Source organism: Rhopalosiphum maidis, chromosome 3, assembly GCF_003676215.2.
Source record: "Rhopalosiphum maidis isolate BTI-1 chromosome 3, ASM367621v3, whole genome shotgun sequence".
NCBI lineage: Eukaryota > Metazoa > Arthropoda > Insecta > Hemiptera > Aphididae > Rhopalosiphum > Rhopalosiphum maidis.
Genome location: NC_040879.1, coordinates 34,985,750 through 35,010,139, shown reverse-complemented (window position 1 = coordinate 35,010,139; position 24,390 = coordinate 34,985,750). Strand labels below are relative to the sequence as shown.

Below are 24,390 nucleotides of genomic sequence, written 5' to 3'. Positions count from 1 at the left end.
AGATTTACTTAATGTTATGATATTATATATAAATTACATCATCGGTAAACTAAAACTATATACTTACATAGTTACCTATAAGGAAGGTATATTTGGCGAGGAAATGTTAGGCTGTGGTAATAGCTGAAAATGACAACATCGTTGTAGAAACTAAAAATACCCACATCATTTTTTATTTTTAAAATATATTTTTATAGTTTACATTTATCTCATACATTTTATTATTCAAAATGTAAACCATTGTTTATCGAGAGCATGCTCTTATAACCACCGTAATAATATATTGCTCTTCGTGGATCTTGTTGGTTGTATTTAAGTTTCTCGGAATATTATACAACAGGCTGTAGGTACTTATATAATATTTTACTGTTTTAATTTTCAATACAGATTTGAATAAAAAAATGAAATAAGAACAGTGCGTTTAATAGTTTTCAGCAATACAAATATTATTTTCAATTCTTTTAAAACAAAAATAAATTAAAAATCTATGATCAATAATGAAAAGTCTAAAATATTTATCTTTGTCATAGAATAAATTAATAGTATTAATAATTAAATAATTAATATTTTAATGCTTTACCCAGGTGTTTATATTTGCTAGATATTTTTGTTTCCTATAAATTATATATTAAAAAAAACTTAAATTCATTATATTTTCACCAGAAATAAACTTCTCAAAAAAAAAAAAAAAAATCTCCATCTAAAGTTAGGGAAAACATAATATTAATAAAAGCATTAGGACCTTGAGTGAAATCACGTTAAAATATACCGTTTAAACATTAAGCGCTTACACTTTTGTTGATCCGCCCTTTTACAAACAAAATACTAGTAATTTTACTATTTTAGTATTTATCCCAAATTAATATTAATGCGATGTTCTAATTACCTCTTTAAAAATATATTGATATTTTATTGTTATTTTTTAATTACATTTTCAAACCATTACTGTATTATAATAAAAATACAGCTATTTAATTTCTTTATTTTTATATTTAAAATATATTTTTTTACATTTTTCAAAACAAAAAAAAATTGTAACATAAATTAACATTTTGAAATCCAAATATAATATTATTTATCATTATAGATCTTAAGCACTTATCATAAATCATCAGTATTTTTGTGTTTTCACTGCACACTTACAACCAGGACTTGAAAGTTCAATGATCATTTCGGGTTCTGTTATAATTCGCTTCTATTAAAAAAAAAAAAATTCCGTAACTGGTTTTTGGATTAAAGCTTAGATCCCGGAACTGGTAAATATTAAATACCAGCATTTATAAGTATCTTTTTTTTTAAAACTGAAAAAAAAATCAAGTATAAAAAAACCTAACGAATATCTTTGTTGCATGTAGATACATCGATACATGTATTTATATAATAGCTACTGAATAAACAGTTCTCCGTATTTTGATGTTTTTTTCTTCTTTGTTTTTTTTTTTTTTTAGGGGGGGGATAGTAGAGCCAGTTATGTTCGTGACGTTATAGTAATGCTATCCGTGTCACAAAAATCAGAATTACCCCCAGCTATAAAACTTATGTATGTAAAAAAAATAAAAACAATTTTAAATCCAAATTATAGCTGCCTGAATGCAAATTTATGATCGTTTATTAAAACATGTACATGCGTGTTTAATTTTCACAATAGGTTTGAACTAACTAGTAACTGATGGGATTCGAACAAATACTTATTATTTATAGGGTGTTATATACTGTTCATATATTATTCTTTCCTGAAACTATTATAGCTTATAGAAATAGAAAATTATAAATATAGGTATATATTTAAGACATAAGCCAAATTGAATTAATCAATTATAATTACCTAAATATATAAAATAACTTAATACAATTTTATTCGAAAAAAACCAAAAAATTCTATACTAACAAATATTGGTACCGATTCCGGTTTGGTTCTTCTATGAAAATCGAAAAAGAGTTTCGAAAAGATTCCAGTTCCTATATTTTCAAAAGGTTTTCAATTCAAATAGCAATATTTTTAATTTTGGTTCCAAGCCCTAAAAACCACTCACATACTAGATAAAATAATTAGAAATGGCTGGCGCTGTATCATTAAATTCACTACATACCTTTAGTTTATATAATCTATAATAACCGATTATAGGCATTATTATTTTACTTAATGTACTCAGAAAAACATGGGATATAACATATAGACATACAGTAATATCACATGCATAGTACCTATAGTCTATACTAAATAGCTTATTCATTTAATGAAATTAAAACTTTCAGCAATTGCTCGTATTGGTATTGCAAATTGTAGCATCTATTGCATTGAACACCAAACATCACCGAGAGCTAATAGATCGTGAAATTCCAAACGTTTTGAATCAATTGCTACTGCCATCTGATGAATGGTATTATACGAACCATAGTGACAAATACGGCCGCTACGTGAAACATCATGCGGCTAAGGTATTGGTTTACTTGGGATTTTCATACAGAATCAATATTTCAATTTTTGACATGTATCAAGGTAAGAGATATTTAAATAGTCAATACTTAATTTATTATTAGTATTTAATTTTTTGACGCATGAAATACGTCTTCTTAAAATATTTGACAATAATACTAATATAAAAACTATAATTCAACGATGTTAACGTTTATGTTTAAAATATCAATCTATACATTTTAAGGCTGGGATGCATGTTATTCCTATATACTCACGTATTTCATAAAATAGGGAAAAATACATTTTCTTTTAGATTTATATTTCTACCATTAATCAAAAATTATAAACTTAACTTATTAATAAATACATTATTATGATGGGAAATATAATATTTATATAAGTTAAATAAAACTTTACCAACACGATTTTTTTACCATAAGATTTATTGTTATATTTTAATAAAAGTCTATGATGATATGAGTATTATTATCATTATTTTTCAATGTTCATTAATACTAGGTAATATTAGTAAATAAGTTTTGGCATCAATATTTATTACACATAATATTATACCTAATTTTTATGTTTTTATATTTTTTAAATAAAATCACTTAAATGTAAAAATGTAAATATGTATTAATATCAGTAGCCAAAAAAGTACTCAAAGTGAATTAACCATAATTATATTCTGTATAAATATTACATATATAATTTTTACTTAATGTATAATACTATGATAAATACTATTATAAATAGAACATGTGAGAGTTTTGTTTGAGCTCACTTTCAATCCATCATTTGCCATTAGTTATCAACAGTTATGCATTTATATTGTTTTTTATATTATTATTGAAATATTAAAAATAAATCAATAATTTTAATCTACACTAAATAATTTTAATTTACACGTAAATCTCTTAAATAGTTTTATTTTTTTCGAAAAGATCCTAACAATCTAAATATTAATTCCGACAAAATTTGATTTAACTTTTTATTTTAACAAAAGTGTGACAAACATAATAGTTTGTCAAATGCTTTGATAAATTAACCACTGCTTTAAATATTGAATGCATGAATATTAAGGCATCTCGCCCAATTAAAATATCAAACGTTTCTTCAAAATCATTTCCTTACTTCCTTAGTGTTATTTTGGAATATATATTTTGAAATAGTCAACATACTTAACTGATGTCATTCTACAAAGCTCACACAAAATATGAACTTCTCATATTGAATAAATTATAACACAAAAGTTTTGTTTAAGGATTTTTGAATAATTATTGCTTCTATATCTTTAATATTATTTCCATAGATATCAGAATACTTGAAAGTTGTATGTTTTTAATTTCGTATGTATGGTGAAAGATAATATGAAACTTGAGTCATATACTGAGGTTATGACACAAATAATAGTGAAATAATATTCCCCCTTTTTTATGTTAAGTCCGTATATTATATTAAATATAAATTTCATGGATAGTTTATCTTATGTTTATTTGTTTATAAAAACATTGAGATTTTATTTTTAATTAGATTTATAGTGGATGATTGTTATTTTTAACGGGAGTTTAAAGCGTTTTTAATAATTAGTTTAATCATTTAATATTTCATCACGACCTGTTTATTCGATTTTTTTTAATGGTATTCGAGAAAATCAGTTTATGTGTATAATACTATGTACTAGGTAAGCCAAGAACTAAATCCAATATACTAAATGGTGTTATCGGAGATGACATTAATATTAAATACTACAATGCTATTGTACAAATCAGTTTGACTGGTTCTCGAATAACACAAATTTAATATATTTTTTTTTTATAAAAATTAAAATTAATCGTGGAAAATAATTTAAAATAAAAATGATTTACTTTTCTAGTTATAAGAAAAACGAATTATTAATTTTTTTTTAGCGTGATTAATACTTGTTTACAAAACTCAAATGATAAAAAAAAAATATCCATAATTTGAAAAAATTATCAAAAGGGTAATTATATCAAAATTAAATATAATACAATTTAAGTTGAATTTAATTTTAGTGGAATGACTTAAAATAAAAATACTTTACTATATTTTTGATAATATTACTAAGATATTATTATTTCAAGCATTTAATTATTTATTATTATTGTATTACACTATATACTTTTAAATTTTGAATTTTAATAGTTAATATATTTCATTCTTGGTTACTAATTTAAAACTGCATTTAATTAAATATTTATGTTTAAACATAACAAGCGACATATTAAATATCATCTATATTTGTTTTAATGCGAAGGTAATGATTTTTGTTAGATTAGTGAAACTTTAATTTCGAGTAGAAGAAGTGTGTCAGAAAAACTACAGAAAAGTTCAGAAACAATTGATGACATTTTCAATGTACTTACTCAATTTTAACAACATCGATTTTTGTTATTTAGAAAACTATTTCCACTGATTTTATTTAAATTAAATTCTGTATATTGTGTCACATTATTTGAATAAAATGTTAACAAAGATTGTTATAGTCGTTTTATCTAAGTACATGGATAATATTATTTTATGTTTACTAATACAATTTTAAATTTTAAAACTTATATATAGATATATATTTGTATAAAGTGAAAATTACGAAAGAAATGATTTTCACTAATATAATGTTTCAGTATTATAATTTTTGTAAAAAAAAAATTCATAAAATATATAATATATGTATAATTTATTTTTATCATTTTTTTGTATGTTAGATATTATGTATTTATAATTATTTATAATAATGCAAAAATCGTAAATAGTTTATATTTTTTTAATGACAATATTTTAAATTGAAAATTAAAATTATTTTATTTTTTTAAATTACCTACAATGTTATTTATTATGTATTCTAAAATTTTCGATTTTTAGTTTTAAACTATGATATTTTTATTATAAATATACTGAAATTAAATATATCCAACTAAGAATAAATTTCCTTGTCGAATTTTCATGTACCTAAAATATATTATGTAAATTTAACATTTCAACCTTATAAAATAATTGATACTTATTATTATTTTGACATTTTTTGACTTATTTTTTTACTTTTATTAAGTATTAGTTTTTTAAATATACCTACGTAAAACTAATATATTTAGTATTATTATAAAAATGTATTTTATTTTGGCAGATATACAACCAAATCCGCCAATAACGAAAACAAATGAAGACAACTACATTTCTGTGACGTCCTTATCTCCTAGTTTTGTATTGAACTCAGATCAATCTAAGTTATTGGGTGTATCAATAGAAACTGCAATTATCAACGTGTTGAAAGAGATTGAGGTAAATCAATGGTTTGATTATTATATTCATATATTTTAAGAAAATGTAATAATTAGAGTGTAACTATAAAATACATAGATAATAGGTATAGAGTAAATTGTTTTTTGATATTTTCTAATTTAAACTATTTTAAATTTATTTTTGATTCACTCTTAATTATGCAAAGCAAAAGCTTAAGAAATTAATATTATATATCAATAAAAACCTAATAGTGTTAAGTATCATAATATGTTTATATAATTTTCAAAAAATATATACTTTTTTATAACCAATAAAAACTATGTTGATTTAATTAATATTATAATAACTGAAACATAAAACCATTTGTTACAAAGGACTTTAAACAACATTTAATTTAGATTAGCTATTGAGAAATAATGATTTTAAACATCGTTTAATATAATTATAAAATTAAACAATATAGAAGCAAATATTAAAATAGAAAATAAAATGTTAAAATTAAATATATTCAGATTACAAATATTTAACTATTGCTTAAAAAAAATAATTTTTAGCAATCATTGAGTCAGTCTGCTACTCCATCTGAAGTTTTCACTTTGCATTGGGCACTGAATGGAAAATCGTATAGTCTCCTACAAAATAATGGTATGTAAAAATAATTACATTTATGTCGATAAACACCAGTAAAACTATACATGAGTGTATCGGATTATATTATACTTACACGCTTTGTGGTAAATCAAATAATGTATTATTTGTTTTTATTTAATCACTAGTAAATCGTACAAAACTCACAGACAAACGTGTCAAAACGTATAATAGTGGGTACCGCTTGAATATTGTGTAATATAATAATAATAATAATAATATAGTCATCGGATTTATATGCAGATTTTATTTTTATGCAGCATTTTAGTTTTAATTATGGCACAAACGATAGTGTGTACAACATATAATGTTGTTTATGCTTATTAGGTAGTTCTACGTTAATTTTTGTATACTGTTTTGTCATCAGATCAACGGACGACTGAAAAGAAGTATCCAACAGATGTACGTTCATCATTGTTTGTGCAGACTTTCGTGGCATGTGCCGCCAGTACCGTGGACCCCGTGATCTTGGTCCGGTTGCTCGCCAATCGCCTGGTGACTACGCCACTTTACCCTCGAAATAGCTCAAGCATAACATCGATGTCAGGACAAGATCCTTTCCCGCCAAGGACTACGAGAAGTCGAGCCTCGTCCACGGATACGAATGCCAGCACCCGAAGGAAACGGGTACGTAATAATAACATTATTATTTTAGATTCTGAACGGAGTGATGAATGTATTGATTTTACAATGAAATGTGTTTTTTTTTTTGTGTCTGTCATCGAGTTTTTGAGTGGTAATAATGTTTTGGTTTTTGACTTCAGCCCCTCTTTGAAAAGAAAAATAAATCTAGTTGGTATTTGAGGGAGGGGGGTTGGCCAAAAGTAAAAAATGTCCAGTAGTTTTCCAAAGCGTCGGGAAAAACCCTGAAAAAATAACTGAAAACGGGAATTTTTACGCATAACCACTTTTCGACAAAATCGATAATTTGATTTTGCTGTAACTCAAAAACGATCATTGTATCGATGTAAACGATCATTGTAAATACTTGAATTTTTCACCAAATGTTTATATTATGGTTATCTATTGATGATTAAATTTTCAAAATATTTTGACCTTTTTTAAGCTACTTATAGACAATTGAAATGTTCGACTTTTTCAAGTTTTTTTTCTTAAAATGTCGATAAAAAAAAATTGGCTATCCAAAAAACCTTTAAAATTGAATACAAGGTTTATTATGAGTTTTACTTATCGTAGTAAAAAAAAATCAAAAATCGTTAGTCACAGTTTTTGTTTATAAGCATTTAAAGTTCAAAAATTTACGAAATATATCAAATTCACGAAAATTTGCAAGGATTTTTAAAATTGAAAATTCATAAAATTTTTGTGATTTATACCTAAGGTTAAAAAACCCAATAAAAGATTATCCATAAGTTTTCCTTCGACTAACTGTAGAAAAAAATTCCAGCGTCAATATAGAAAAAATGTTAAGAGCGTATGAAATGAAAATTATTTTCGAAATCATGTATAATAATGAAATATTACAATTTAAATATAGGTAATAATATAATATATCCTACTAATTATCATTGACTGACAAATCAACTCTGTTCAGAATCGTTTTTCGTATACAATGATATCTGTCATTGCATTCAAAATTTTTTTAAATATGATTTTATAATATTAATACCAAGGGAACAGAATAGCATGTACTTTAAATATTATTTGTATACATTAGTTTAAAAGAGTGAGCAACAAATTTAAATTATTCTTTGGAAAAGTATTTCTGTTTAATAATCTAATATTGGTTATTACGCACATTTTAATTTTTTTACCAATATTATAATTTATAAAACATTACATATATCATGTATCTAATATCTATATTAACTAATTTCGTTTAATATGGGAAACCAAATAAACAGATACTCAAATATGGTTCTAACTTCCTAAATTTTCCATTTTAAGCGGAATCAACTGCGCAAGTATATAAAAAATAATTGAAATTCATATAATAACTTATTTTTACACACAATTGAATATGTGTATGTTAAGTATTAAGTTAGCAAAAATAAAACCGTTTTAATAATCGATAATCACTTTTTGATTATATTTATTCATATTATTTGTAAATAAAATCTACTTATGAACTTCTTAAATTAAGATTAAGCAATTTTAGATTTAAGTTTATAATATACGACCACGGTAAAAAATATATTTAAATCATTTCTTACCTAATTTAAATTTAATTTAGCCTATTGTATATATTTTAATACTAATAAGTGCATAAATACACGCATATTTTGTAAATTTTTAGTGCAAAGTGCATACTCTAATCAACCTTTTACCTTTATTGGCTTTATTTTACTTTTTTTTCAATGGCAAATAATTTAAGACTATTAATGTAAAAGTGATCATTGGTTGTTTTTAAAAAAATTCACTTCTCACGACAGTACAGGGAATATAACTATTTTAATTTATTTAACAAGCGGAATAAACTTTTGATAAGTTTTAATCCTAAAAACTCAGATAGTTAATCATAACAAATAATATATCATATTTTTAGAATAGAAAAACGTATGGAAATAAAAAAATATTAGTAATATTTATCAAATATCCATTAAAATAACAATTAATATTATCTTTTAATTATTATATATGTGTTGTTTTTATACATTTTTATTTCAGTTCAATTTAAGTCTAGATACTACAAAGTGTTATGGATATGATCCAGTTGATGGAATCTCTTCAAAAGGAAAATCAAAATCGGTAGGCATGCATACTCGCCGCCGTCGAAGCAGTACCAGCAGTGCAGGTGGTTTTGGTATTGAACCAGCGCTACAAGCAACTTTCAATGCGTTTTCAAATATAATCAAACATGACATATTTAAAGATAACACAATGAGCCCAGACATAGACACAGATGAATATAGAAATTCTAGCGGTTAGTAAAATTATAAATATAACTTATATAGTTATTGAAATAACAATAGTAGTATTCCTTTATTTAAATAGAACATGTATTAAAAGTAATATATTTCACCATGAACACAACGTAATAATTGATATTTAATACAAATAATTCATACAAACTCAATATTATTAATTTGTTATTGTCTAGATCAGGCGTGCCCAACCCGCGATCATTTTATAAAAAATTGTAGAGGAATAAAAAAATTATGATATTTATAATTTATAAAAAATGTTATTTTAATAAGCTTACCTTATTATTAGCTAATTTAATTAACTTATTTACCTTATTAAATAATAGAGATACCTAATATCCTAATGACTTAAATATTAGGTACTAACTCCTAATATATCTATTATACATTTTATCGAAATGAACAAAAAAAAACCGTAAAGTATAAACGGCCCGCAGTATAAATATAAATTTCAAATGTGGTCCACAAGTTGAAAAAAGTTGGGCATGCCTGGTCTAAATATTTAAACAATATTTTAGTAATATGATAAGAAAAGCTTAATTATTTATTTAAATTTAAACTTATATATAATCATGATGTACTATTGTTCAAAAAAATGAATATTTTTAATTATTAACAGTTTCACTGACTTCGACAAAAGCACTACCCGGAGTACTCAACTTTCAATTTCCTCCGAGAAATCGCCCATCTTTAAGATCAGCCAATATTCGTAATATCACCAATGAACGATCTAAATCACAAGCAAACATAACAAAGGTAATATTGAATTTTAATATTTTTTATAATAGTACTTTAGTATATAAAACTATTCTATAAGTTCAAAATATCAAATAATGAAAAAATAAGACTCAAATCCTTTACTTTTATTTGTAATTTAAGAAGTAAATCACTTTAGATTGACTCTCATTTCTTTAGATCTTTTCTTAGTACTCAGTTTTATCCTTCAGTTACACATTTTTAACCAGTTATCATTTTCTATTTCTTAAGTACTTCGTTTCTATTTATTTATTCCGTATATTCTATCTCTGGTTTAACATTTTTGTAATAGAATATAGACAATATGTCAATATGTAATACTTTACATTGTCTTAGCTTTGTCAATATGTAATACACATTCTGTTCATATAGATATAAAAAAAAGTTTTTTTCCGCATTTCTTTACTCGTTTAATAATAACTATTCAATATAATATATTATTGAAACTACTCGTCTGGATATTTCATAATATATTTCTAAATTATTTTTTATTATAATTTTAACCCATACTCAAATAATTATTAATAATATTTAAATGCCTCAGATACTAAACTCATGTATTGTGATTCATATTCATGATATTAAATCAATTATATTCCAAACCCAACTCTCAAATATATCATATTATAAAAAAGTTATGGACGTTTGAAGTTTAAGTTGTAAACAATTTATAAATTAATAAATGAAAACAATTCAATTTTTTAAATTTACTTTATTATCTATTACGATTATAACTATTACATATTATAATATACATAAATTAACGTGGTTTTTATTATTAAAAACAAAATTTGTATCTTATACATTAAATTAATAAAATATTTAAGTTTTAATTGTTATAAATAGCGTCTTAAATCCTTTCAAAAATTGAAATTATATTATTTTTACTTTAGGTAAGAGGAGACTCTTACCAACAGACACCAGAACAAGAAATTTTAGCCTTTCAAAAACAATTGCAAAATTTACCTGATTTGGATTCTCCAAGTCATGTATTTTCAAGACGTTTGCCATTAGATTCTACATTTGCAACAGCTACTGCAGAATTCGTACCAATTACAAGACCAAGATCTAGATCTATGCCTCGTGTTGCTTACGAATCAAACCGCTATTTGACATTGCCAGATTCATTTCCATTCACTTGTCGTTTACCAAGAGGTCGTTCAGCTGGAACTTTGGGATTTCAGGTAACTAATTACTCAAAACATTAATAAATAATGTAAAGAAATAAACTGAATTGTAAGATAATGTATAATTATACAATGGTATTTGCACAATTTTTAAAATTAAATAAATACTATTATACAATTAATGTGCAATGTATTTAAATGTTTATTAATATAATTGTGTTTATAAGCATTAAAAAATATTTCTAAAATGTTGTTTAATTGTTTAGAAAAAATTCCGCGTTATAGATTAATTAAGTTAATATTTCCAATAGTAACCCATAAAGATAAATTAATACGATTTATTGAGTTTTTTTTTTTAATTTTATCCAAATTTCATACCAAGACAAATTAAAACGTAATTATTATTTAACTATCATATTTTTTTAATCCTTTTGTTGAATTTTATGGCCAAAAGTGATATTCGAACATTCCAAACCAATTATTTTTCTATGAGTCGTAATGTCTATCTCAATATTTTTTATCATACCTACTTATTATACACATTTCTTTTAGAGTAAAAATTATTTTAAGAAATTATATAAAAGCAAATTTTGGTAATCATTGCTTTTTTTATTATTTTGAGTGTATTATATTAAAAAGCCAGATAAGTTACAAAAAACTCACAGTTTTAAATATTTGGTACGTTTTGAATAACTTTCCAAATTATTTGTTACAATATTGTATTTTGAAGTATTGATGCATCGTACAAAAACGATAATGAACAAAACTTAGTTATAATTGCTTCTACCATCGAGTCACATTTTTTTTTTAAATTAGTTTTATACAATGTTCTATTTTACGTTAACAGAAACTATTGAAACCATTTAATAATAATCACTCTGAACTGAACTAATTCATATCTATATAAATAAAAATGAATTTCGTTTTCTTCCACACTCGTAATATTGAAAACTACTCGTCTAATTCACTTGAAATTTCACATGAATATTGAGTATGATTTGGGAAAAGTCAGTATCTATGTGAGAATAACCCAACATCTCTTCCGGGCTCAGGGTGTAACGGAACAAGATCGTCACTAGTGGCGCACATCGGCAGATTAATAATATACTAATAATAGACAATAATAATAATAATAATCATTAGTAACCATTTAGGATCATTTGCATTAAATAAATACATTATATAAATATTATTATTATGTTGATCATTAGTGCCTGTTGATATACAATGTTCACAATACGCGTAAAGATTTTTTAGATCACCTCCTCTTGAACATGCCACATATAACTGACTATGGTCGAAACAGTGTGTCTAGCAGAAGTCCTGTGGTCTTTAATAATTTAATTTTAATCAATTTGGTCAGTCGGTGTTCCTCGTGTTCTTCGGGTCCTTTTTTTATTCACCATTTCTACTCTACCATCCCAAACTATTACTTTAGTTCTTTTTAGTAATTTACAGGTTGCTGGATTATCTATTATATTACAAGTAGGCTCTTCTGTTAAGTTAAAATTCAATGGTAATTTTAATGCAGAATATGCAGTACGGCAACCATGTAACAAGGTTGCCGCGACCCCTGAGGACGCTACAACTAAAGCGATATCGCCTTTTTTCTTATCTCTGCTTATATTAAATTTAACAAAAAAGTTTTTCCAGTACCTCCTGGTGCGTCTAAAAATATCAACCCTCCTTCATTTTTTTCAATAATATTCATAATTCTTTTGAACGCTTTTTTTTATCATTGATTAACATTTATTATTAACATCGATGTATGGATTTAAATCTAATATATTGTATGATGTTTCACGTACAATTTCGGTTTCGTGAGAAATATTTTGTATTTGATCCGCTAAAGTTAATTTCCATTGATTTAAATGTTTACCAGATATTAACAAACACACTTCTATGATTGTAATAACTTCATTAAAGATTTCATCTGTGTAAACAATTATCATCCCGGTGTTTATCATCTTTAAGTGAACCAAGTCGTTCACATGTTTTTCTGTATGTTTCATATAATGCTGTTACTGTTGTTTCTGGTGGTGATCTTGTTTTTTTTCCAACATCCTCATTTGAGAAGTAAACACGTTGTCCATTTTCTAGGTGTACAGAGAGATGAACTATGTTGAGATACCACTCATGAATAGGGAAACCTAAAATCCACCATATTGCTTCGTTACTATTTATATATCTTCCAGATTGATAGCCTTCAATTTAATTTTTATTGTTATTTTCTATTGCAAACATTGCATTTTAGAATAAATGGAGAGTAGGATACAATCTACCTGTTATCAGTGTTATCTATTTCAACTGTTTTATATTTCCCAAGCATTATTTTCATTTTTATGTTAGTTTTAAAACCATCATTCGTTGTACTCCTTCAGTACAATGTATATCCTTTAGAATTAATCCTGGTTTCATCAATCAATTTTCGAAGATAATTAAATTTGCATTTGCATTTTTTTTACAATGTGACAGTGGATTCCATTTCCTACATGGTCCATGTATCGTGTTTTTTTACAATTTCTAACAATTCAAAATCTTTCTCTGGATCTAGTAACTCGGCTGAAATGAAATCATTTATTTGATTGGGATGAAGTTTACTTTTTAACCATATCAGAATGTGAGCATGTGGTAATCCTTTTTTTTGCCATTCTATTGAATAAACCCATGATAAAACTTCACCAAAAATATTACTTTTTGTTATTAAATCCATTAATTTTTTTAATTTAAATTTAAACACTCTTGCTATTACATCATGTCGATCTCTTGGTTTCTGATAGGGTAGTTGTTCTGTTATCTAGGCCATTGACTATTATATATAATAGGGTAATTATTTGTATAATATTAATTCATGATATTCGTCAAATTTATTAATTATTATTGCTAAAATGTTCAGTTTCTATGAATGGTACTTGATGAAATATGATAAAGCGGAAAAAATAGAATAACCAAAACTATCTACTTCTAAAAATATAAATTAAAGATTTATAGATTGTATTTATAATACTAAATGTACTATATTAATTAAAGACTACGTAGTTTTCAACTTTTTTTACTATCTACTTTAATTTTTGTTACGAGTATTTAGAATAAAAAAATCATTATATTTAAAATCAAGTAAATTTAAAAACAAATGCATCTTCTACTTTAAATTATTGTAGTCACGACCCAGGCTAACATAAAAATATATTATTATAATTAACAACTGACGGTCAATAAATATAACTATAAAATATCTGGTCCGGGCAAAGAACGGGTAACCCCTGCTAGTTATTGATGAATATATTAGGTTTTAACATTTTAGAGCACTTGCCTTACTCGATTACATTTTCACAAAATAAAGTAATAAAAAAAAATTATCTCAGTTCAATATGAAAAACTAACATATTTCTCGCTTCACACTGTATTTAAAAGTATATCATGATTGTTGACATACGTATCTAATAATAGTTCCTACATTCGTAACATAAAATAAATACTTTATTGTTGTACGTATTGAACAATTTATTTTTAGCATAATCTAACAATTAATAACATTTTAATTATACAAATAAATAAAACTAATTCGAGTATCTATTGTCCCAAGTGCCTGGATGTTGGCTCCTCTAACGCGATCACCGCGTCGGTTCTGTTTTTGCATCCAGTCCGGGCAGTCCGTTCTAGCGTAGCTATCATTTTGTTTCGACGTATTTCCTAAAGAAAATTGTATTAAAATGTATTCATTTAAAATTATATTCCGTCAAGTACCTCATGAACGCTGCTTTTAGTGATCACCATTTAGGTGCAATTTGTTCACCTTTAAACCCCGTATATTACGTTTTGCCACGTCCCGTGACCTCTAACTGATACGTGTTGATCCATAGAGTAATATAGATATGCCGTTGTATAATATACTGACAGTGTTTGAATTTAAAACCGACCCGTAAATCATTCACTCCAGCTTTGTAGTCACTAATTTATTAAGTAATCCGCTAGACTGCGTGATTTCCAATGAATTTTCGTGATAACAATAAACGTTTGATAACTTTTTTGGCGGGAGCTAAAAAGATTTGACCCGCCGGCGTCCATGAGGATATTGGTCCAGTGTTCGTGGCTATTATCTGTAGTTGATATCTTCCAGTGACCGTGACTGGGTAGAAGCGGGTGAAGTTGTATTCTGCTGAATCGGCACTACTCGAGTTAGTTGAGGCGAACAACCAAATTGCATCTCGCGCCCGTGCGCAGAGTTACGTGGCTCACCACATCGTGTTTGATAATTTTTTTTTAAATATGTTAAATTCAGTGTGGCGGAATTGCGTTACGCATACCTAGCATTTTTTCATTATAATTTACCTTCCAATTTTTTTTTAACCTAAAATGGTCACACTGCTGGTTGTCATTTTGCAATTCAACTGATCTGCGGAACGGCCTCTCTACAATTTACATTACTCTATAGTTGACCAAATCTTCATCGACGTGGTTTCTTGAATTGCGTGTAGGACATTTTGATTCGAATTTGCACGTGTTTTGGCTGATAGCATTGCGCGTAACTTCAGTTTTCGTTACGGCGACCTATGCGCTGCCGTAACTGCGTGTTTTCGGCACGGCTATAGCACAGAGTCAGCTGTTATTAATTTGTCGATTATTCGAGTAGGTACCTCTAAGCCTGAGTTGTTGTAGTTTTTACGTCGCTTTTGATTGATTGAGTGTTCATTTTCGCAACTTTGTGACAATTTGACACGAAATCACGGAAGAACTGTCGGTGCCCGAGAACTGAAGAATCGTCGCTAGATTGGTTGTTTTTGTACAATATCTGTGATTCACGTTTCTCTTTGTATGTTAATATCACGTACCTATGTTACCTCAGACCTTTTTTTATATAATCTGTAAATTATTATGTTTTCATAGATATTATTGAATTATTATCTTATTCATGTTGCATGTTAAATTCTCGGTAGAGATACTTATTATTTACCAGATTATATGATTTATTATTATTTTGAAAGAGGCATCGTCCTAACACCAAATAAGTATTCACTGTAGGTTTACTTAAATTCATTTTTGTATCGGTTAAGCATTTTTAAATTTAATTAAAAGATTAAGAGCACCAATCACACAACAGGAGTGCACTGGCTCGACGAAATTCTTATTAATGAGTTCATATTTGCCGCATGCAAGTAAATAACATTTTTAGATACATAAACACCAACTTTTTACATAATATGTTAATACATATTAACATTAATACGTACTAAAACCATATAATATATATTATTATTTTTTCTTTATTTCCTAACAGACCGAGTACCATGGACCATGTGGCCCAATGGTCATATCCAACCAAGCATCGTCGGTGTATAACAGCTATCCGGTAAACGGTAATGACACAAGTAATAATGCTGCGTTTAGTGGCAGCATTGCAGGAGGTGTAAGTGGCACTGGCGCCTTATCGTCAGGGTCAGGTAACACATATAACAGTAGAAGAAGCTCGTACTCTCCCAGTGACAGATCTAGAGGACGAGATAGCATAGCATTTACACACGGTGGCGAAACACAAATTGCAATTACGCCTTGGCACAGGAGCATACTCATTTTGTTCGAGGTATTGTTTTCACTACGCAATTATTCCTTCGACGTAATATCATCATACTTATAAATATGATGTGTTTGAATGTATTTATTATTAAACATTCGTTAAAGCTGGGGATACGAAAACTGGCCGGTGAGCTCCTCCAATCATCCACCAAATAATTACCGTTAGCCATGGGTTCTCAAGCTATTCCACACCACCGCGTCGTTTACATAATAAACACACGGTTTTAGTACTGTAATACTCACTGATCAAAATTGGCCGCTAGATTCGTGTCGGTAACCAGCCAGTTTTCGTGTCCCCGACTATTCAAGGTTAGGTAATATAAGCATTTGGTAAACATTTCAGGTATTTACAATGATTCATTTTTGAGTTACAGAAAAATCGAAAAATCGATTTTATCAAAAAGTGGTTATGCGTGAAAATTCCCGTTTTTCCATTATTTTTTCAGAACTTTTTCTGACGCTTTTGAAAACTACTGGACATTGTTTATTTTTGATGAAACCTTGATGGTAGAAAAAATCTTTAAAATTGAATACAAGGTTTATAATAAGTTTTTCTTGTTGTAGTAAGAAACAAATCAAAAATCGTTATTAACAATTTTTGTTTATAAGCATTAAAAGTGTAAATGTTTACAAAATATATCAAAATCGTGGAAATTTGCAAAGAATTTTGAAGCTGAAAATTTATAAAATTTTTGCGATTTATATCTAAGGTTAAAAAACCCAACACAAGGTTCTTCATAACTCTTTATTCAAAATAAATAACAGTAAAAAAAAACTCCAGCGTCAATATAGAAAAAAATTTTATGAGCATATGAAATTTATTTTCTTATGAAATCGAATAAAATAATGATATATTACAATTTAAATATAGGTAATAATATTATATATCCTACTAATTATCCTAGACTGCAAATTATCTCCGTTCAGAGTCGTTTTTCGTATACAATGATACCCAGCATTAAATTCAAATTTAATACATCCATTGTAGTGACCTACTCTCCATTTCTGCTATACTCGTACAGCAGAGCAATATACACTTTTTTAGTATTTATTTTCTATTTTTTACTCAAGTTTCCTTTTAAATGACATGGAATATTTTGAGACAATGTGAGAGAAGACAAGTTTTTATTAATAGGGTTGATGTGGTTGATTAATTTAGAATGATATTTTGCAATAATTTTAACCTTTAGAAATAAAAATCGAATTCATAACTTTCAAAATAAGATATCAATATAATATAGAAATACGTTTATCTCTTTTTTAAACTCTTATAGAAAGGTCGGAGTAAAATTCTTTCTATCAAAATTCCAAGTCTCGAATTCCAGTAGTTTGGCTCACATAGTCCTACTATTGGTTATCGAAATATAATAATATTAATTTATTATGTAATAAAATTATCTTATATTATTATATATATGATGTTATGAAAAAAAACTCTGTTTTCTGTTTTATTCAATTGGCATATATTATTTCTCTTCCCATGATGTAGGTTTACTCGTATCTGAAATGTATGAGAAAAGTTACTACCCTTAGCTCTATAACTTAAAATATATGGATTATACATACCTACGTCATATCTAGTACTTATATCATATAATAATATATATTTTCTATTGTAAAAAAGCAATCTAACTAATTTATTTAATTTATACATTTTTGTAATATTTTAGACTTGGTTACGAACTTCAAAAACTGAACTAAATGATCAACATGCATTGTGTGTGGAAATGAGAGAATTTATGCGTATTGTTAATCATATTGGGGGAGAATATTCGCAATGGTATATTGAGATGGTTACTGAATTCAAAGAACTTGTAAGTATTTTATATTTTTTAATTGTTATTAATTTAATTATTATTCATTTTATTTATTCAATTATTCTTACTTCACATTTAAATCTCATATCATAAAAATTTAAAGTATAGTTTGACATTATTATATGAGATATTAATATATAAATAATTTAACATAAAAATACATACATAAAAAGGTTATACTTAAAATATAATAATAACATATTTTTAATTTTTATAGCCTAATACCTAATAGTACCTAATATAACAATGACGAATTCGAATAATAGTTGTTTACACTAATACAAATTTATAATTCTTATTTCAGTCTATTGAAATTGAATTTAAAGATGGAGACGCAGCTATGGAAACAAATAAGGAATACTCAAAGGTAAAATAATATTTTACATTCATTTTTATTTTTTGTCTTTTGTCACATTTTGATAATATACCACAATTTTTCATTTTGAGAGTACTTTCTGGTAGTGATTGGATTTGGTTACTACTTTTTGAGGTCAAAAGTACCCCAACATTTTGTGTTATTTAAAAAAAAATAGATAATCTAAGTATGGGTTATAAATAGTATAGTAGGTATTGATTTATATAAGTAATAGATATCAAACTTTAAGCAATCATTTTTTCATCCAACCAAATTAAAAAAATATATTTAATAATATAAATATAATAAAACATAAAATTAGATACTACCAATCATTATTTGCCTGGAGTTGTGTTTTCGTATACAATAACGAGTTACACTCGAAAGCCAGTTTCCTGGATATTTTACTCTTATAATATTATAACCATATGATTTATATCAATAATATAATTGTCATTAGTTTATAAATTATTATTAAGAATTTTTTATTATTATGAAATGGGACGGGCCCAATACAAATGTAGATATTAATATTAAACCTATATTATATTACAAAACAGATTAATCACATTCCACATTCACTAAAATATTTATTTTTAAATATTGAGTACAAACTGTAAAATATTAAACACTATTTTTACAAATGTTTTTAACTTTTAGATATAATTTCTTAGCAATATAAATTTAAAAGTTTCCTTTATTTAATAATGAATTAATAAATCAAGAATATTTATTTTTAAAATTATTTACTAAGCAGTTTCTACGATAAATATTATTGGCTTTTGATGCATTTTTTTTAATATTGATTCTATTATTATTTAATCATAACAAATTCAATTTTAACTAAACTCACTTAAAATAATGTTAATAAAATAAGTATAAGAAAAAAAAAGAAAATATTTTCAACTTTTTCCGAATAAAATGCATGTAGATGTATTAACAAATAAAACATTTTTGTTACATATTATGTCATTATTACAAAGTACTGAATGTATTTAATTTCTAAAGACACCATTAAATAACAAAAATGTAGAATTTAAAAAAGAATATTTTCTTTGATACGTTGCATAAGTTGTGATTGAAACATTAATCTCACAATAATGAGTATTAATATTGAATACATGTTCCCACTTGACTAACCTAACCAGACAGACATTACCATATATAGCTGTCATTGATTATTGATATATGTGTACTTATAGATTTCTATTTAAGTTTTACTTAATAATTATTATAATATACTTACATTTCAAAATGAAGACACATTAATTAGCCTGGATAGTGGTATACATCTTAAAACTTAAAATAAAATCTCATTATAATTTAATATTTTAAATATTAAATATTAGGTACATACAGTTGTTTTAATTTAAGTTTTAATAATTGTAGTAGAAAAGTGATTTTTAAGCATACTACCACGTATATCTAAGATTATTTTCTATAGGTTTTGATAATATGATGAATTAAAACTTGATTAATCATTTCACTTCAATATTAGTTACAAACAATTAATAATTTACTTATATAATTTAGTAGTTTTTAAAATAAATATTTTATTACCATTCAAAAACAATTATAAAAATCACATAGGTAATAACTAAATAATAGTATTATATTATTTATACTACATAGTTTCATAGCTATTAACAACATTTAGAAATAATGGAACAATATAGTTGGTTAAACATAATATAATTAATTATCATACCTGATGAGTTTTGTTTTCCAAACACGAATTCTAAACTTCAGACAATTATATAACAAGCCGTATTTTACTGAACCGTGCCAGACATATTTTTATATCCTGTCAGGATCTTTTTTTTTAAATTTAAAATACAATATAATGCCATATATTTTACATCCTTGTAAAACGCCTTTTGTTACTTTTCAAAAAATAAAAGTTTACTAACCAATTTTCAATATTGCACTTACACTTATTTCGAGCTTAAATCGTTATAGATTCTGAGCGGAACATGAATGTATTTATTTTACAATGGTATGTTTTTTTTTTAGTGTGTGTATATATTTGAGTACACGATAAGTTGTCGATAAACTACTTCTATTTTCATGTGTAGTTTTGAATAAAAAGTTGGATCTAGTTTTTACTTTATAGAAGTCAAAATTAAAAATCCCAAATATTTTTTTTCAAGCGAGAAAAACAAAATAAAAAATTAATAAAAAAAAACGGTAATTTTTTTTGACTTAATTCATTTATTTATTTATAATTATTTTTTTATTGTTTTTTTTTTGTTGTATTGTAACAGAAAAAATAATATCAAATACTTAAATTGTTCACCAAATGTTTATATTATTATCACTTACGATAAAATGTTCAAGATATTTTGACTGTTTTATGAGACATGAACAATATTCAATTTCTTTCAGATTTTTTTATGAATGTCGATTTATAATTATTTACAGCGTAGAAAACCTTAAAAATTTAATATAAAGCTACTTATAATTTGTTAATTTTTTAACAAAAACATATTAACAATTTATTGTCACACTGCTTTTTTGGCTGCATCCGAATACATTCAAAAACAAAATGTCCAAACTGCGGTCGCTTCAATGTTTGAGGCTCAAATGTATATGCATTATTATATTAATCTGAAATAATTTTATTATTATTATTATATTGTAACGTAATTTTTCAGTCTAATTTAGGTCCCTAAATAATTTTCAACTATACCCCCTTTAATATTAACTGTTTTACAAAATTATATTACTATTATTATTATATATTTTCCATATTGACATATGTTATTATTATAAACTATCATCTTAATTATTTTATTATTTATTATAATATATATACTTACATTATATTATATATTATTATATAGTCGAAAAAGCCACCAAATTTTATAATATTATTATTCATTTAAAATGCCATGTAAAAATGTAACATACTTTCACTTGAGTACCTTAAACTACAATCGTTTTATTTGATTGTCATAGTGTCATCTTCTTCAATTTAGTAAAATGTTTATTCGAATATAAAAATGTTTCAATCTAGAAACTAATCAGTTTCTATACATGCGTTAAAAAAAAAAAAAAAAAAAATAGAAAAATCAAAAATCAAGTTTAAGTTGTGCACGTAAATGCATGATAAATAAATATAAACTAGTAGGTACACGGAATGCAATTCGGACAGACCGCACTAAGGAATGGTAAGCAATTTGCACATTCCAATAATTTATATTTATTTTTTTGGAATGCAATTCGAATGTGCCAGTTCTTTTATAAACGCTCAGTTAGAAATTTGACAAAGTTAGTAAATTATTTTTTAGACTATGTTGACCATACTTAATATTTAAATTTTCATCTTTCTAAAAAAATACAAATTGTACACCATACACAAAAGGCTGTAGACAAATCATGACGATTTTTGACGTCAGTTTGGTTTACAATATACCCAAATTGATAATCTATGATGATATAAATTTGTTGACTACAAATACCTGTCTCGTTATAATATCCAAACCTACAATAAAAGTGATTTACTTATAATAATTATAGCCTGTAATTAATATTCAAAACAATAAAAAATATTAGTGATTTGTGGTCAAAATTAAATTGCTAAATACCTACTATAAATCGCTGTCAAAAATGAAACATAACATTTTAATACTTGCATAAAATATAGTTTAATCACTGACGTACTAAGTAATGTCTTTGGATTAAACTTTTTCAAAATAAAGTACAGGTTCCATTTGAATTTCTAATGTTGATCCACAATCCCCTTTCCATAAAATATTGTAAAAAAAAAAAAATGTAAAACCTATAAATCTTTTTAGATTAATACTTTCATATTATATACGATGTACATTTTTTCTACTTCAAATGTTTATACGATTAAAATATTACAGTAACATATACAGTGAAAACTCCCATAACGGACACATTTAAATAACGAATACTTATATGTTATTTTAATTTTTGATTTTAATAATTTCTATCATCGTAAATTTTTGGAATTAGAAAATGCATTAACATACAAAATGACTTCGTGTCAAATTACGAAACAAGTTAAACTCTAAAGTAACTGATTTTTTTAAATATAATATGTTAGTTTTAATTTTTATATTATCAATTTTTTATCTTTTTACCTTCACATTTTTAAAAATAAATTAAATTTACTATGGACCTATGTATATAATATATATTGTATATGTATAAATAACTAAATTAATTAATTAATTTTTTAATTATAATTTCAATATTTTATTTTTCTAATATTATATTTCTCCCTCTAAATACCGGACACCCCAAATAGCGAACAAAATTTCAACGACTGAGGGTGTCCGGTATTTAGAGGTTTCACTGTATTTTGAATCTCGCTGTAGGTTTATAATCATATTGTACAATTAATTATAAATTGTTGTTGAAACAGTTGCAGAGCGCTGTAATCGCGGGCACGTTGCAGTGCAGCAGCGACGAGGCGATTGGGCTGGCCGGTTTGCAGTTCCGCATCGAGAAAATGTCGGAGCGCCGGAACCAGACTCCGGACAGCCTGACCGCGAACAGCCCGGACTCGCTGTTAGACGGCGGTGGACCGTGCACCACGCTGCAGCCGATATCCGAGGACAAGGAGCACCACTGGCCGCTGGACGTGCCAGCCGTGGTGACGCCGTCACCGGTGCTCCAGCCGCAGTTTAATATGTTCAGCGCGGCTACGGTTACTAGCCCGACTGTCACCGATGAACCGTCCGTCGGCAAGATCCGCAACTTCTTCTTGCGCTCGTGCCAATACCTATGCTTCGGCCGCCGTCGCCAAAAGGACGTTCAACCGGTGCGCGACCCGTTCGGTATTTTGCATAAGGTGCACATGTACGTGCCACCGGACTACCGGAAGCCCAAGAACACGGCGAAACTTATCAAGGTCAGTAGTGAATTTCCAATACGTTTTATTAATACTAAGCATTGTCACTGACGTTGTTTTTGTTGTTGTTATTATCGTCATCGTCATGATCGATTTTAAACCGACGATGTTAAGTGTGCACACCCACGGCGAAGTTTATTTTTTTTAAACTTATTCCAAACCCAATTCTGTTTATTTAGCTACACGCGCAGGTGATAGATTTTGGGTATTAAATTAGACATGTTACACCTGTTGTACCGTCGCGCTTGGTGGGAAAAACAACGCATCTATGATTATTGCACAAATATTATACTGTGATATTTGATTATGTATAGATTATATACCAGTTACTCGAGTGATATTTTTTAACAAAGATAGACAGTGTTAGTTTGTTTAATTTATTTTCGAATCTGTTTTATTTTCATAATAATACTTAAGAAAAGAGAAATAAACATAATTTATTCTTGAATTTATTATAGAATACAGTTAAGCTGTTATAATATAATGTCTTGATACAGCCAGACATATTGATGTATTGATGATGTTTGTTATTATAAAAATATCTTGGATATTGAAACATTTTTGAGAAATTAAATGTCATAATGTACTCATATAAATACGATGAGTCATGGCTGTAAATTTTAGAATAATTCTAAATTTCGATGTTATTATTCAATAAAATCATGA

At 26.2% G+C, this 24,390-nt stretch overlaps 2 protein-coding genes across 2 annotated transcripts in view; both read left to right on the top strand.

Moving 5' to 3' along the window:
- Positions 1-23,501, top strand: part of LOC113557912 — an 80,657-nt gene extending 57,156 nt beyond the window's left edge. Inside the window, exons 15-26 of the mRNA XM_026963452.1 lie at positions 2,257-2,500; positions 5,565-5,719; positions 6,235-6,325; positions 6,696-6,955; positions 8,957-9,212; positions 9,833-9,969; positions 10,863-11,153; positions 16,375-16,677; positions 18,341-18,484; positions 18,792-18,854; positions 23,236-23,324; positions 23,387-23,501. Of these exons, the coding sequence (XP_026819253.1) occupies positions 2,257-2,500; positions 5,565-5,719; positions 6,235-6,325; positions 6,696-6,955; positions 8,957-9,212; positions 9,833-9,969; positions 10,863-11,153; positions 16,375-16,677; positions 18,341-18,484; positions 18,792-18,854; positions 23,236-23,324; positions 23,387-23,501 (2,148 nt within the window). The remainder of the gene's footprint in view (positions 1-2,256; positions 2,501-5,564; positions 5,720-6,234; positions 6,326-6,695; positions 6,956-8,956; positions 9,213-9,832; positions 9,970-10,862; positions 11,154-16,374; positions 16,678-18,340; positions 18,485-18,791; positions 18,855-23,235; positions 23,325-23,386) is intronic.
- The window catches only part of LOC113557079 (1-phosphatidylinositol 4,5-bisphosphate phosphodiesterase epsilon-1-like), a 41,960-nt gene continuing 40,920 nt past the window's right edge, over positions 23,351-24,390 (top strand). The window contains exon 1 of the mRNA XM_026962378.1: positions 23,351-23,724. Coding sequence (XP_026818179.1) covers positions 23,503-23,724 — 222 coding nt within the window. The 5' untranslated portion in view covers positions 23,351-23,502. The remainder of the gene's footprint in view (positions 23,725-24,390) is intronic.